Below are 14,316 nucleotides of genomic sequence, written 5' to 3' on the forward strand. Positions count from 1 at the left end.
AAACTGCACATATTTGTTGCCACTTGTTGTATATTTTGTATCTTGATTTTTCTCCTGGGAGCTCCAAGCTGTGTACCTTTTCTTTCCCTTCTCCCTGCCCCCTTTTTTATCTTAACCACAGCCCTGGGAGGTAGGCTAGGCTGAGAGTTGGTAGTTCAAATGCTAAATTTGTGAAACTGCACATACGTACTTGGCAGTACTTTTTTGCTTGTTTTTATTTATCAGGGTTGGCAAACTGTTTGTTTGTTTTGGTATTTTGCTGTGAATAGGAGAACTATGAAATGTTGCAATTAAAGCAAGGGGGATATTGTGAATGACATATTTGTAACTTGCTTTTGCATTCAGGAACTCTCAGTTGTGTACATTACCTACCGCCCTTTTATCTTAGCAGTAGGAGCCACCCTCTTCCTACAACTGTCATTTATTTTTAAACCATACAGTGATGGGCAGCTAAGAAATCAAATATTAGGAATAGCAGCTAGGCTAAGTTAATACATGTGCATAAGCAGCAGTTCTTGCTAATAGATTGTGGAGTGGGGGTGGAGATGAGGCCACAATTCACCTACAGTTCACCAGCCCACAAAATCCATTTGGGATCCCTGGTGTTTCTTTCCATAATGGAGAGAAATGCATCTGTGATTAGTCTGTTTGCCTTTTCCAGACTTGCTCCCAATCCCTTAACCTTTTGTGTTGTGGTTTTTTGTTTCGTTTTTTTTAAGATTATGAGCCTGAGGGTAGGGATGGTCTTTACTGATCATTATGAGCTGGTCTGAGGTACAGGCAACCCCTGATTTGCGAGGGGGTTGCGTTCCAAGTCACTTTTCGCTCCTGCAGAGCACGCACATGCCTGCCTGTTACATCCAGCCTCCATTGTGCCCTCTTCCACTTCCAAAAATGACCCACACATGCAAGGTTGCATGTTCTTTGAATGCATGCAAAACGGGGGTTGCCTGTACTTTTTGAGCTGAAGAGCAGGTTAAAAATACTTTTATTAAATGTGTGACGCACGTGATCCTGCACTACCATATGTATGGGCTTGTGTAACTCGGAAGTATTTGCAATGTTTGTCAGAAGGATGCCTATTCTTGTAGAACATAAGTTAATTCACTAGTTAATACACTATGTCTCTGTAGCATACATGTATGTCTTTGAAGTATATGTGCATTATGTCAAGATGATAGTGCTGAATCTCTAAGTATTTTAGATGTTTGAATACATATATTTTTTAAAGCTGATAAAAGAAGAGGCTGGCAGTTTCAAGGGGAGGGGTTGCTTTTATATCACTGGCCAAACTCTGATTCAAAAGAGCCACTGGATTGTAAAGGTGAGGTGTCTTGTCACCCCAGAGTGTCCAAACCTGCAACTTTCCCAGGGTGAAATTATATCTGCGCGCTCTCAGCAAAGATGGCAATTGGCAGTGTGTTTTTATTTTCACTTCTGAGGGTGAAATTGCCAAGGGGACAATAAACATCTAATGCGCCTTCCGAAAGCTTTACGATGGGTGTTAGCTTCTCCTTGCTGTTAGGTAGATGATCTGGAACAATCCCAAGGGAATGTGCCGCTGAAGTTCCAAAAGAAATAATTCAGTACTTCTGTTCTTCGTAAGTGCAGACAAAAGAAAGCAATCACTTTTGTTAAAACCTGGAAGAGTGAACTACCTTGGCAGAAGTCAAGAACAATCAGGTATTCGTTCCCTGACCCCACCCCCGCAAAGGAAGACATATTGTTTCCTGGAGCTGTGTCAAAACTTGGGGTTCAAATATCCTGAATAATTTCGTGTCCTACAAAACTACCCTTTCATTGGAGATGGACGTTTGACCCTGTTGCAACAAGGCTGAAAGTTCCTCTTTTGCTGCACTCAGTGCATGAAAATGAGAAGCGTCAGTCAGGCCTGTTGAATATTGGAAATCACATTTGAATGAGCATTTGAATGCATATAGGAGCGTACATCTCACTGTTGTTGATGGAATGCATGCTTAAGATGTTTGATTCCATGTCTCTGGAATCTGGTATGGCTAGAGTGGGCCTGGGATTCAGAATGAGAACGGTATGACTTTGCACCCCCTGACAATTCCTATATAGCGCAGGGATGGGTAACTTGTGGCCCATGAGAGGTTGTTGCGCTATGTTTGCCATCGTCTCTGATCATTGGCTGTTCTGGCTGGGGTTGCTGGGTGCGCCCGGCATTTTCCCATATGTGGCATTGCCAAATGTATGAGGTTGAAAATTTGGCACAGTTCTATTATTTCCCAAAGTAAGTTTTCAAAGGATATTGGCATTGGTCAATGTTATTTTATTACAAATTAACAAAACAGAAAACATCAGTGGATGGTCATCTTAAAATACATATGCTGCTAGTCACATATATATATGCCCACATTAAAGAACACAGCAGTTAATAGTGCCAGCTGTGTTGTCATGCTACATGCAGTAAGTTATGTTTGTTATCCTAATATTGCATGAGCTTGTGTGCAGAGGTGTGCTACTTTGTATATTATCCCTTTAAAAAGCGTAAGTAAAAAGTACAAAAGCATTATAAGAGCCCTGCTGAATCAGACCCAAGGCCCATGTAGCACAGCATCCTGTTCTCACAGGAGTTAGCCAGATGCCTATGGAAGTCTGCAAGCAGGATATGAATGTAAAAATACTGTAGATGTAGCAGGTTGCAGCAGTATCGTGCCAGGGACTCCATAATGATTATGGGCAGGACTGGGAGAAGTATCATATATAGCCAGTTCTTAAATATTTTGTTGACATCTCAGGGAGCATGTTGAAGATATATTTATTTAATTAATTATATGTATAGATATTTTTTTCTAAGTTATGGGGATGGCATACAGTATCCTTTTGCAGGATATTTAGGTTTCAATCTGCATACATAATTGAAAGTATTGAACGTATAGTGATTCTTAAGAAGAGCTTTTTCACGTGCGTTTTGTTCTAGTAGGAACAGCTGTGGTACAGTTTGGTTAGGAACAGTCATGATGTTAATTTGTATAAATAGGTGTTAATGTAGAAGCCAAGTTGATTTCAAGCCGATCACATGGTTTTGGTATTGCTTCTGTTGTGTTTTTTAAAAAATAGTTTATCACACGCAGGGATAGGGAGAGAATTTGTCTAGGACCACTGCAACATTTTTCTGCATTCCTACAGATGTATTCAGTTCATATTTTGACATCATATTTGCAGTGATTCGGAGTTCTTCATTCCTGAAAATGAGTTATTTCATAAGTTTGTAGTAGCAGTGGAGAGAACTATTTCATACATGGTACACAGGAAACAATTGAAGAAATGGTTACAGCAATTGACCCAGATTCTAGCATCATGCGAACGTACAGAAAGTGAAGGATTTACTTTCCATTAAGTTTTAATTCATTTTTATTCTGTAGCGTTCATAAGTATCCTGCTGTTTCTAGCTTCCAAAACATAAATGTTGATGGTCCTTGACTACCAGGCTCCTCCTCCCATGTTTTCTCTCTCTGTATCTCTCACACATACCTGCATTATGGGGATAATAATATTGATGTATCACAGGAATGCTGTAAGAATTAATTTGGAACTTAAAAGGAAAGCAAAACACCACAATACAAAATAGTAGTATATGAGTGTTGGTAACATTTGAACATTAGGATTTTAAGAAAATAGCATCAGTAGAAAAGGACATTTTGAGGTCACAAACACACATTTGTATGAGAAAAGACTTTTTGGTTGGTAGATATTTGGCTCTGTTGGCACTGAAATAAACTGAAAAATAGTAGCTCAAAACCTTTCTGCTAAAATTACTGAGTATTGAATTGATTTCTCTTAGAAGATTCAGGGAAATGATGAAATTCATCAGAAACTGCATCCATTACATAATGCCTGCATGAGAGCACTGGATCTGGTTAGGTATATTTGCATATTTACCTGAGGGTCAGTGCAGCATGGGATTTGAGGTATTTTAAGTTGTGAAAACACATTTATACATTTTGGTGTGTGTGTTTATTTGATCAAGATTGCATCACTTGTAGTGTTCTTAAGCTGGACAAATAACTGTAGTACCTACTTATGTGCACACGTACTTTAGAATCATTGCAAGAAAGACAAATAGGTTCAGCTAGGACAGAATTATAAAGTGTCACAAAAGTGCAGAACATTAAAACATTAAAAACACACACACACACCAGAACTCCCAGGATGCATGTGCACAGTGGGCTGCAATGAAAGCATTGCATAATTTTAAAGTGTTCAGAATTTTGGGAATGATAATCAAGGTGAGGTGCTGTTTGTGAATTTCTGTAGTAGTGCCGTTCCTAAAGTATGCATTTTCCTATTAACTGACACCATGTATAAAATGTCAGATGCATTATTTCATATTTCATTCCGTTCTCATCCTTCATAGGGAACAAAAGTCTCTGCTTTTGAAAAATGATATGTGTCTTGCATATTGTACTAGCATGATAAGGGCATTTGCATGTACTGCTTTAATGGAAAAACCTTTCTAGATGAGTCTTCATACAAAATGTTGCTTACCAGTAATGGCAAAATCATTAATGAGATTGTCATTCTATTGGACACCTGGCTCTCCCCTTCTCTTGGAACTCCTTAAGTTGTATGAAATCAGGAGATGCAGATACCTTAAATGGAAGATTTGTCGGTACATCTCAGGAGAGTGTTGCTTTGGCGCTCTTTCTCTCACTCTCCCCCACCCCACCCCACATTTGAAGGGTTTAGTGTTCTGCATAGAAAGGTGGCTCATAGTACATGTTCAATACAATTGGATCTCTCACCTGTTCCTTTGCTATAAGCCACAGACAGGGAGTTTTAGTTCAACAGCATCTAAAGAGCCACGGGTTCCCCACCCCTGCTGTGAAAATAAGCCCAACAAATATAAGCCAGACATATTTGTCAGGGAAAGGAGTTCTTTCTAGTAAGGATTTATAGTAAACTTGAATGTTGTGAGCTATGTTTTAAAGTTGTGTTTATTAAAGGTAGAGAGTCCAGTTTCATGTCCTATAGTGAGCAATCTTGGGTTAGATTTTATTATATAGGATATATTGTACTTTTCCACTTGTGTCTTAAAGAGAGTCATTTTTCAGAACTAACACCTGCTGCTCAAGTTCTAGTAAGGAACCTGAGGAAGATGATACATTAGAACATGCCAGATTTCCTTTATGAAAATATTTTCTTCAAAGTCTTTTTGACACTATTGTATTCTAAATTATAATAGATACGGGGGGGAAATCATAAAGAAAATCATACAGAGGTGTATCCAACTTGGAGTAAACTCATTAAAATTTATGGAACTGATTAGTTGTGCCTATTAGTTTCAGTGGGTCTACTCTGAGTAGGACTAGCATTGGATACAACCCACAGTATGTTTCATATAGGCTACAAAGCTATTGTTTGTTATATTCCCAAACTCTTCATTTTATCTATAGCCATCTCCTAAACATTTTAATTTTTTCTCTCTCTTTCCTAGCATTATGTTAAAAGAATGTACGGTCTTCCTACTCAAGGTGGTTGTGGGATGTGTAGACCTGTTTTTGTTGTTCTCCAAGTAGGGATTCCAGTCTTTCCAAATCCAAAGAACATAGCATTCTTCAAACAATGATAGAAGTCACATCTTAACTATCTTTGCTTACATTATTGCTTTGTTTGCTGTCCTTTGGACCTAATTGTCTGGGCCCAATATCCAAGAAGCTTGAATGCATTCTGCAACTCTGACCCTTAAACCTAGTTTCAATTATAAAATCTCTCTTGTTGTTCTTTTTAAGTTTGAGCTACTGTTTTGAAGGAATGTAGTAGATTTAAGTATTTTTTTTCTTAAGTGTTATCTTATGTCAGGCATACGTTAGTATGCTCAGTTACATTGTCCAGTACAGTATATGCAGTTGCCTCTTTTCGCTGTGAATGATCCAAATGGCTCAGGCAGACTTAGGCAGACATCACAAATATTGAATAATGTCCAACCGTTTTAGTGAAAAAATATTTTAAATGGTCAGGTACAGATTCATCTTTTAAAATGATGTGGTAATACAATGTTTGGGCCTCCTACAAATGGAAATGTGTTAATATTATATTTGTTCTCCGCTGTGCAGAACTATAAATACTCTGGAGAAGCTCATTATAATTTTATCAGCCTCTTAGCCCCTTTATATGCAAAATGATTTACAGTGCTTATCCCAATGGCCCAATAATCCTAATAACTCTGTGGGGTTGTTCTCATTTTATGATGGGTAATTGGGATTAACAGTGCAACCCTATGCCTGTCTGATTAGTTGAGCCCTCACAGGTTATTGCTGATAATATGCGTACAACCCTAAATAAAAAATCTGGGGAGTATTCTGTATCCTCAGTTGGAATATCCCAGCTACATCCTTGAGTGAATATGGTAAGAGGAAGTGCCGTTGCCTTAGAAATGTGCCCAGGTTTTGTTTTGTTTACATTCCAGAATTTTGAAACTGGCCTGCTTTGCTGGCTTCAGCAAAATGCTTTGCTTCGCTCTGCCCCACCCTGACTCTTTGCACAGGGCTAGCGCTTGCAGTTTACTGACATTGCATTTCCAGTTTGACTGAGGCGTTTGTTTCATCTGCATCTGCTTGTGCTGCTCCCTTTTGGAGATTTCTTCAGGAAGCTGCTCTGGGGATAGCAGCCTCTTTGGGTGCAGAGGGGCATCTGTCACAACTTGTATAATATTTACATGGAAAATGTCTTTCTCAAAGGCTCTCGGTGCCCCGTGTTTTACAGTACATGAACAGTTGGCTAGTCCAGGTGTTTCCTCTTCTGTTTGCGTGATATGTGAATTGGAAATTCAAGAGAAGAGTTGGCAGAATGGAAGAGCTGAGGGTTTGTATTTACCTATTTTAACTGCATAGCGCATAGGTGGGTTTGGGACATAGCAAAATCCTGCTTTTTTCCTCTCCCTTTGTATTTTTTGATCTTTGTCATTATTAGTGACTTAATTTAGCTCTGAGCACTGAGCTGGTTTTCATTTTTAAACAGAAGTTTGAAAATACTGCTTTTCCATAGTGTGTGTTCAAAGAACACTGTCTTTATTTTTTTCCCCTATCTTGCAATGTAACTAGATTTCAAATTTAACTGACTTCCTGAGCTATATTTAAAGATGGAGACTGAGGTTTGGTGCTGGTGATGTTTTATTCAGTCTTAAATGTGAACTTAGCTGTGTTGTTGGCTTTTCTAAAATAGAAACTCAAATTCCTAATGGTGTTTGTGTCTTTTCACAGGACAGTCGGCCCAATATGTCAAGACCTCTGATCACTAGGTCCCCTGCATCTCCTTTGAACAATCAAGGCATCCCCACGCCAGCCCAGCTCACAAAATCCAATGCACCGGTACATATTGATGTGGGTGGGCACATGTATACCAGCAGCTTGGCCACACTTACTAAATATCCTGATTCAAGGTAATTCTAAGGACTATGTTGCATGTCTCTGGCAGCCTTGTGAATTTACTCACTTCTATCCTCTGACCTCTGTAACCTTCTTACTTGGTGCAAAACCACTTAACTTGAAGGTGAATCCATACACGTAAAGTCCTACTTGGAAAGGATTTTGCTAAATGAAACACACCAGTGGATTTTGTTTCTCTACCCAGAACCCACGAGTAACTGACCCACATCACTCATAAACCAGATTCTTTTGCAGTTTTTCTTTGACACTTTCTGTTGAAATTTTGTCACTCCTTCCGCACAATATCACCTCAGAATAATGGGTTCCAACTTAGCATTTAAATCATCTGCTTTAGAAGAAGGGGGTTGGCTTTCTTTTGGACCTGGAAGAGGGAGGAATTTTTTGCCATCAGAATCTCGATAGAGGGTGTATCTGAACAATTAAAACATAAAATAATTACATTTTTAGACAAATGTTTGCTACGTAATAAACATGTACATAGTCCTGGACAAAGCATTTACTGACAAGCACCTGAACAAATGATGCATCTTTAATGTAATTTTCTTTCTTTTTAAAGGAAACAAGTTACCTGGGTAACTGCGAATTTTATGTACTTACAGTACTCTAGTAAGTACTGTTGGTCTAGAGTTGGGCTTGAGTAATAGGTTTTTAAAACCTTCAAATAATTTTTATATAGACTCAATGACTGAAATCGCAAACAGTGATTTGAGTATGCCAATCAGATGATCATCACTGTCATCTTTGACAGCACTAGTAATTTAGTCTGTGGGAGTGAAGCCTAGTTTCAGACCTCCCACATGCTTCCTGCAAGAAGTGATTGGTGACTAGAATTATGTGTGCAGTATCAATTGGCATTTCAATTTCTGATTCAGCTGGGAATCTGCATGTGGAAGTCACATTTTACTTTTGGGTCCTCCTTGCTTAATCAGGTCCAACTGTTTGTTAGATGCCAAGCATTCATTGTAGTAGGCCACCTGAGATTAAATAGGCACCCACCTTGCAAAATTCAGGTGCATGACAAATACTTTCTTGTTTTAGCAGGCATTTTAAGGCAGCGTTTGAGTTTAAGTTAGATTTCATAATTATTCCTAAAGGTATTATTTTCTGTGTGCGTTATTTTTACATGTTCCACTAAGATATGCTGGTGATTAAATGGTATATACAGACGTACGTTGGAAGTTGAACATAATTTGTTCCGGAAGTCCGTTCGACTTCCAAAACGTTCGACTTCCAAGGCACGGCTTCCAATTGGCTGCAGGAAGCTTCTGTGTGGAGGCCTCACCAGACCTTCAGCTTCCAAAAGAACATTCGAAAACTGGAACAATCACTTCCAGTTTTTGATAGTTCTGAAGCCAAAACATTTGGCAACTAAGCTATTTGAATTCCAAGGTAAGACTGTACATGTCTTAAATAAATAAATCTGTTTCCTGGGTAAGGAGAAATTGCATTTAGTTATAACAGGGAAATAGTTATTATGTCATAACTTATATTAAGCAGGCATCTAGAGAGATTGATGCAACACTACCTGCTAGATTTAATATATTAGATCTTGGTGGTAGTGGTGATGTCACTTCTGTTTGAACCACAACAAAAACCTACTGTGCCTGCTCACAAAGTCATTAAAATTTGCATAGTCAAATTAGCGGCTCTCACTAAGGAATGAATTCCACCCCCACAAGTGTTTTTCACTTCACAGGTGATGCTATAGTGTCTTGATCCATTATTGGTACAGAATAACTAATTGTAAACTAACTAACTGCAACATTGTGTTCCCTTGTGTCAGCTTTCTTTTTTGTATAAATTAAGAAAACAATCTATGAAAGCCAGACCTGTTGTATTTGTGATTTCAGGAGAGATTGGGATCTTTCTAGAATATGGGGGGTTGCAACATGCCAGTATTTATTTATTTTTACCAGTTTTAGTTTAGAGTACTAAATTATTGAATTTGTAGGAAGAGTGTGATGGTAAATGAGGAACAAAAATATAATAAGTTGTTCACAAGCAATTTAAAAAACCCAGAACTCCAGAACATCATAGAGGAGCAGTAATAGTCTGGTCTTCAGCTGGTGGGTTGGGACCCAGTAATCTGTGGTGGGCCCCCCAGCAGCCCTACCACCTTACAAATACATGACCAGGATTTAAGAAAAGCTCTGTGTCCAAGCATGAAGAAACGTAACAATTCATATAACTTACTTTTCTGAGAATTCATGAAGTTAGCGCCCCAGCTTCTGCTATGCTAGTCTTTCCTAAATTGCTATATGGTTTCAAAGCAGTTTAATATACTTCTTGTGTATAATTGCAGGACTAAACAGAGTCTGCTTGTAGCTTTACAGCCAACACCCATGGCCACCCACAGGGTATGTTTGAAGCTTCAGTATATAGCTGCCAGGTTCTCTGCTGTTTCTTGCTGGCTTTGTTCCACTTTTTTGCTGGCTTTGCATTTGGAAAGCTTTGCCCCTTTTGAGATTTGTTTCCCAATGCTTTGTTAAAAGACAGCCATGAAGTGAGGAAGAGCCTTTGGATCTGAAGGCATTATTTTCAAACCGATGCTTTGGCCAATAAAACCTTACCTGTTCTTATGGCATGCATTATGTGAAATCGCACAAGGGGGAGAGGGCCACAAAATTTTACTTCCCCCTGTTATTGACACTCGGCATACCCTCTCAAACTATGTTTTTGCAATCAGAATTTCTCTTCTCTCTCTTCAGATTCTCATGTCTGCTGCTCTGATTTGTTGTTGGCTGAGGGCAAAACCAGAAGTTAGCTTAATTGCTTAGCTGTCTGTGTTTTTTTTCTTTATTTAATTACAGTCATAGGGACAATTTTTCCATTGGGACCACAAAGCGCAGAGAGGAGTTGTTTAACGCTTCCTTTCTAGCTGTGTTCCAAATGAAAAGTACCCCTGTGCAGGTAGGAGACTTAGGGACAAAACACTTCCATTGTCATCACTGAAAACTTGTTTCTAAGCCTTATAACTGCTGTGTGTGTATGTGTATGTGTGTGCATGTGTGTATTGGAATCACAGCTGGGGAGAAAAGAGTTAAATCCTCTTCCCCATACACTGTTGTCCCCAGGAACATCGCCAGTCCACAGCTGTAATTAAGTCAAGAAAAAAAACAAAGATAAAGTTGCCTGTTGTGCACTTACTGTAATGCTTTGTTTGACTTGGTTCTTTTGTTGAAAGCATAAGCCAGTGGATGCTTAAATCCCATTGCTTATTTTGAATTTAATTCTACTCCATATACAGGGCTCATCAAAATTTACTTTCTACCAATTCCATTGCAAGCATCCTTTCCCTGTATACAAAAATGAATAAACTGAGTACGTGCGAGGCTCATCCTAGTAGTGATTCTGGCACTTTCCCTACCTCCAAAGTTCAGCATGATGTCTGAGGTGCTGTCTCACTTCTGCTCAGCTTGGAGGATGTTCAGGATCAGTGACAAGCGCAAACCTTTGTTTGTCCTTGGTAGACAGCCAGGCTTGTGGCTCCTGCCCATGCATGTGTTCTTGTCACAGTCTTGCTTTGTGACTTCCCATCTTACCTTTCTCAACAAGCCAGCATGTGATTTCGCTGTAGAGCAAGGACAGGCAGCAGGATCTGACCAGCAAGCTGGATGCTTATCTCCCCTATCCTGCCCTCTTGTCAGGTGACTTGGTTTTGCCCATGCAGTTTGAAATCAAACCATCTGGGCAAAAGTACAGCGCTCTGCAAGCCCGGACAATCAGCTAACATCATAGAATCATGGAACTGTAGAGTCGGAAGGGATCCCAGGAGTCATCTAGTCCAACCCCTTGCAGTGCAGGTGTAGGGCAGCTAGGCATGGCTTGACGGAAGTAGCCTGACAGGCCAAATGGGGAAGACCTGGAGAAAGTGAAAATGAAAGTTCACGGTGCAGTGAAATGTAAAGCTACAGCATCAGTTAATCAGCCACAAGCTCTGCTGTCATGGTTGGGCAAAAAGATTCCTGCATTGCAAGGAGTTGGACTCGATCACCCCCATGGTCCTTTCCAACTCTGCAGTTTGATGATTAAATGATTTGAACACCTGTAACAGCTTTTCATTTCATTTCATGTAGTTCTGGTCATAGCTTGTTTTAGCACTTTTTCCTGCCATTTGCTCTTTGCTGATGACTTCTATACCTTCCTACCGCCAGCCCAGTTTTTGTTCCAACATTCAGCCTTCCATAGAAACATTTCACAGTGAAGAGAGAATTAAAGAAAGAAAACATTTACACTATAAAGTTTCCTCACACCTCCTCCTAGTTCAGAGGACCCTCACAGCCCCCAAAACCTCTGGCATTTTAATGAGAGTGTCCTGATTAGTCTCTTATTCCAGAAGTTCAGAACAGGCTTTGTTTGCATGCTTATACAACACATCTAAATATCTATTGTGGTAATCCTATAAACCCCATTCTACAATCCAGGGAGTTAGCTCCACTCCCAGTAATCAAATAAAGTAAGTTCTGGGTTTCAGGCCCCCTTTTTGTTATTGTATCAGCCACCCTTGAGTTCTGCTTTCTCTTTGAAGTTTCCTTTTCCTGTACAGATATGTTAGTAGCTGTGCCGCCTCTGAGCCAAGCTAGTCTTCCCCTGTGCATTCTCCCTCTTTATGTGCTACCAAAGAAGAGGAGAGCCTGTGTACCATTTTGCTACCAATTCCCAGCACTGACCTTGAGCAGCCTATGTTTACTCCCAGACAAATCAAGAACAATGCAGCGTTCAATACTGTCAGCCTCTGTCTCCTTAACATGCATGGGTTTATTTTCAAACACTAAGTTATAAATGCTATGAAGCCAATATTAATACCTGAATACATTTATAATGTGTATTTTTCAGCTGAGTGAAGAGATTCATTCTATATTTTTATGCTAGCATTTGCATCTGTCATGTTCATCCCAAGTAGTTAACGCATTATTGCTCTTGTAATGACCACATCAAATTTTATTTTCATCAAATTTTATTTTCTCTGTTTTCAGACCCCAGAAATCTATTATTGTACAATAAATTGGAATGAAATTAATCCCTTGTGATACATAAATTTAAATAAATACAGATTGTAGATTTTATTTTTTTAGGGAAATTAAGCTGCAGTGGACATTACCAGTAAGCATACATAACCCACACATGTGAATGGGATAGGATGACTTTTAGCTGTTCATGTAATTTATTAACCATTGACTGACTTAATTTTTATTCAAAGTATATATTTTGAGCTTGACAGTCAAGTTTTTAAAAAGTTTTTAAAAAGAAAGAAATTGAGATAATAGAAATGTTCTTGTGTTCTTTAGTTGTCTCAGGTAGGTAAAGGACAAGGCAGAGCAGACGGCAGTCTGTGCAAAAATTTTGCACACTGTAGTAGTTGAGTTGCATATGCTCCCTGCAGGTACAAGATTTCTGGATTTATGTGCCCATGAGTTTTTTCAAGACCTGTTTGTGGCCAGTGTACTTACTAATGTGGATGTGGTGGGTCCTTGCCTTGCTGCACTTGGGATAAGTGAATCCCTGCCCCTGCCCTGCGGATCTGTGAAATGTTCTTGGCTTCATTTGACATATTTTTTTAGTTGTCGGTGCACTCGAGCTCTTCTGTGTTCCTTCTGTTAAAATATCCCTGCAGTAATTTATATTGGGCAGAATACCCTGTCAGGAGAGCATAGATTCACTTGTGTCTTCCATATCCCCATAACACATATCCAGCTATAATTTCAAAGCAGAAGCTGTAACATTTAATTGAAATGGGCTTTTACCCAGTACAGTGATTTTTCACTAGGGTTGTGTGTGTGTAATTAACCTGAATATAATTGTGAGGAGATTATGTAACATGGTCACAAGGTTCTGGTTTATACATAAACATAGAGATCTAGTTTGCATAGTAACTGCTTTCCCTTTTATCCTCATTAGTGGTAGCAATTAATTTACACTCTTGTGCAACTACATATTATGTCTCAGGTACTAAGACAGTAATTTATGGCTTTACTCCAGGAGCCAGAACCGCAAATTCTAAACAGTAGCAGCAAGCATTTCCAGGCCACAGCTCCTCTGCTGATAGTAGGTTCTAAACCTGTCTGGCCTTGTTTAAGATTCAACTGAATGAGGTCCAGAACATGCTGCTCAAGTAAGTTCATTAAAACCCTTCTTAGCTTCCCTTTTATCCATCTGAAAATTGATTTCTTTTTAAACGGTTTAAGAAGATGCCTCAGGGCTTCAGAGCCTATATTAAAAAAATGAAATCTCTTCCTGTCTTGGAGCAACACAAATAGTCAATACAAAATTGACAAATGATCCTTTAAGGATATCCATTGAATCCATTATCTCCAGGCCCCTGTGTGAGACACTTCATCACAAACATCATCATCTTGATGATACATTGCAGAAGAAACAAGGTGAAAATCAGATAACTCCCCACCCCCAGTATTTATAGGCAGACTGCCACAATCATTGAAGTAAACCGGTATCAGCCAGAATAGGTTGGGATTGCTTTCCTTTCTTGAAAGTTAACTCAGTTATGTTTAACATATTTCAAATGGAAAGAAACAAACTGTTTTATGTTGAAAGCATTTGTCGTAAGGGATAGATGATATGTTATACCATACAACAAATCCTTTCAACGAAAACCAATTTGTAAAAGGCTTGCAAACTTTTTAACAGGCTATTGTTGTAGGAAATGCCTCTTCCATATCATCCTACCCAGTCACTCAGATCAGCTTAGTGACGCCCTCCTGGTTGTGCTGTCACCTGCAGAGGTCCACGTTGTGGCAACCAGAGGGAGGCTATTCAGTTGTGGCATCCCCTCTAGGGAACCATGTTCCATCTGAGTTGTGGGAGGTGTTCACATTGATGGGATTTTGACTCATTTATTCTTTCTCTAGCTTCCCCGTCCTTAATCTGTGTTAGGTTTCTATTGTTA

The 14,316-nt window shown here is 39.2% G+C and overlaps 1 protein-coding gene across 8 annotated transcripts in view; it reads left to right on the top strand.

Moving 5' to 3' along the window:
- Positions 1–14,316, top strand: part of KCTD1 (potassium channel tetramerization domain containing 1) — a 51,651-nt gene that overhangs the window by 18,469 nt on the left and 18,866 nt on the right. For 3 of the 8 annotated variants that reach the window (XM_081919530.1, XM_081919529.1, XM_081919523.1), the window contains exon 2: positions 7,227–7,405. In XM_081919530.1, the coding sequence (XP_081775656.1) occupies positions 7,242–7,405 (164 nt within the window). In that variant the 5' untranslated portion in view covers positions 7,227–7,241. Of the gene's footprint in view, positions 1–5,140; positions 6,829–7,226; positions 7,406–14,316 lie in introns of those variants that run through there. The other 5 variants (XM_081919527.1, XM_081919528.1, XM_081919526.1 and 2 more) reach the window with 3 other exon arrangements.

Source organism: Podarcis melisellensis, assembly GCF_964234715.1.
Source record: "Podarcis melisellensis genome assembly, chromosome: 7".
In the NCBI taxonomy this organism is placed as follows: Eukaryota; Metazoa; Chordata; class Lepidosauria; order Squamata; family Lacertidae; genus Podarcis; species Podarcis melisellensis.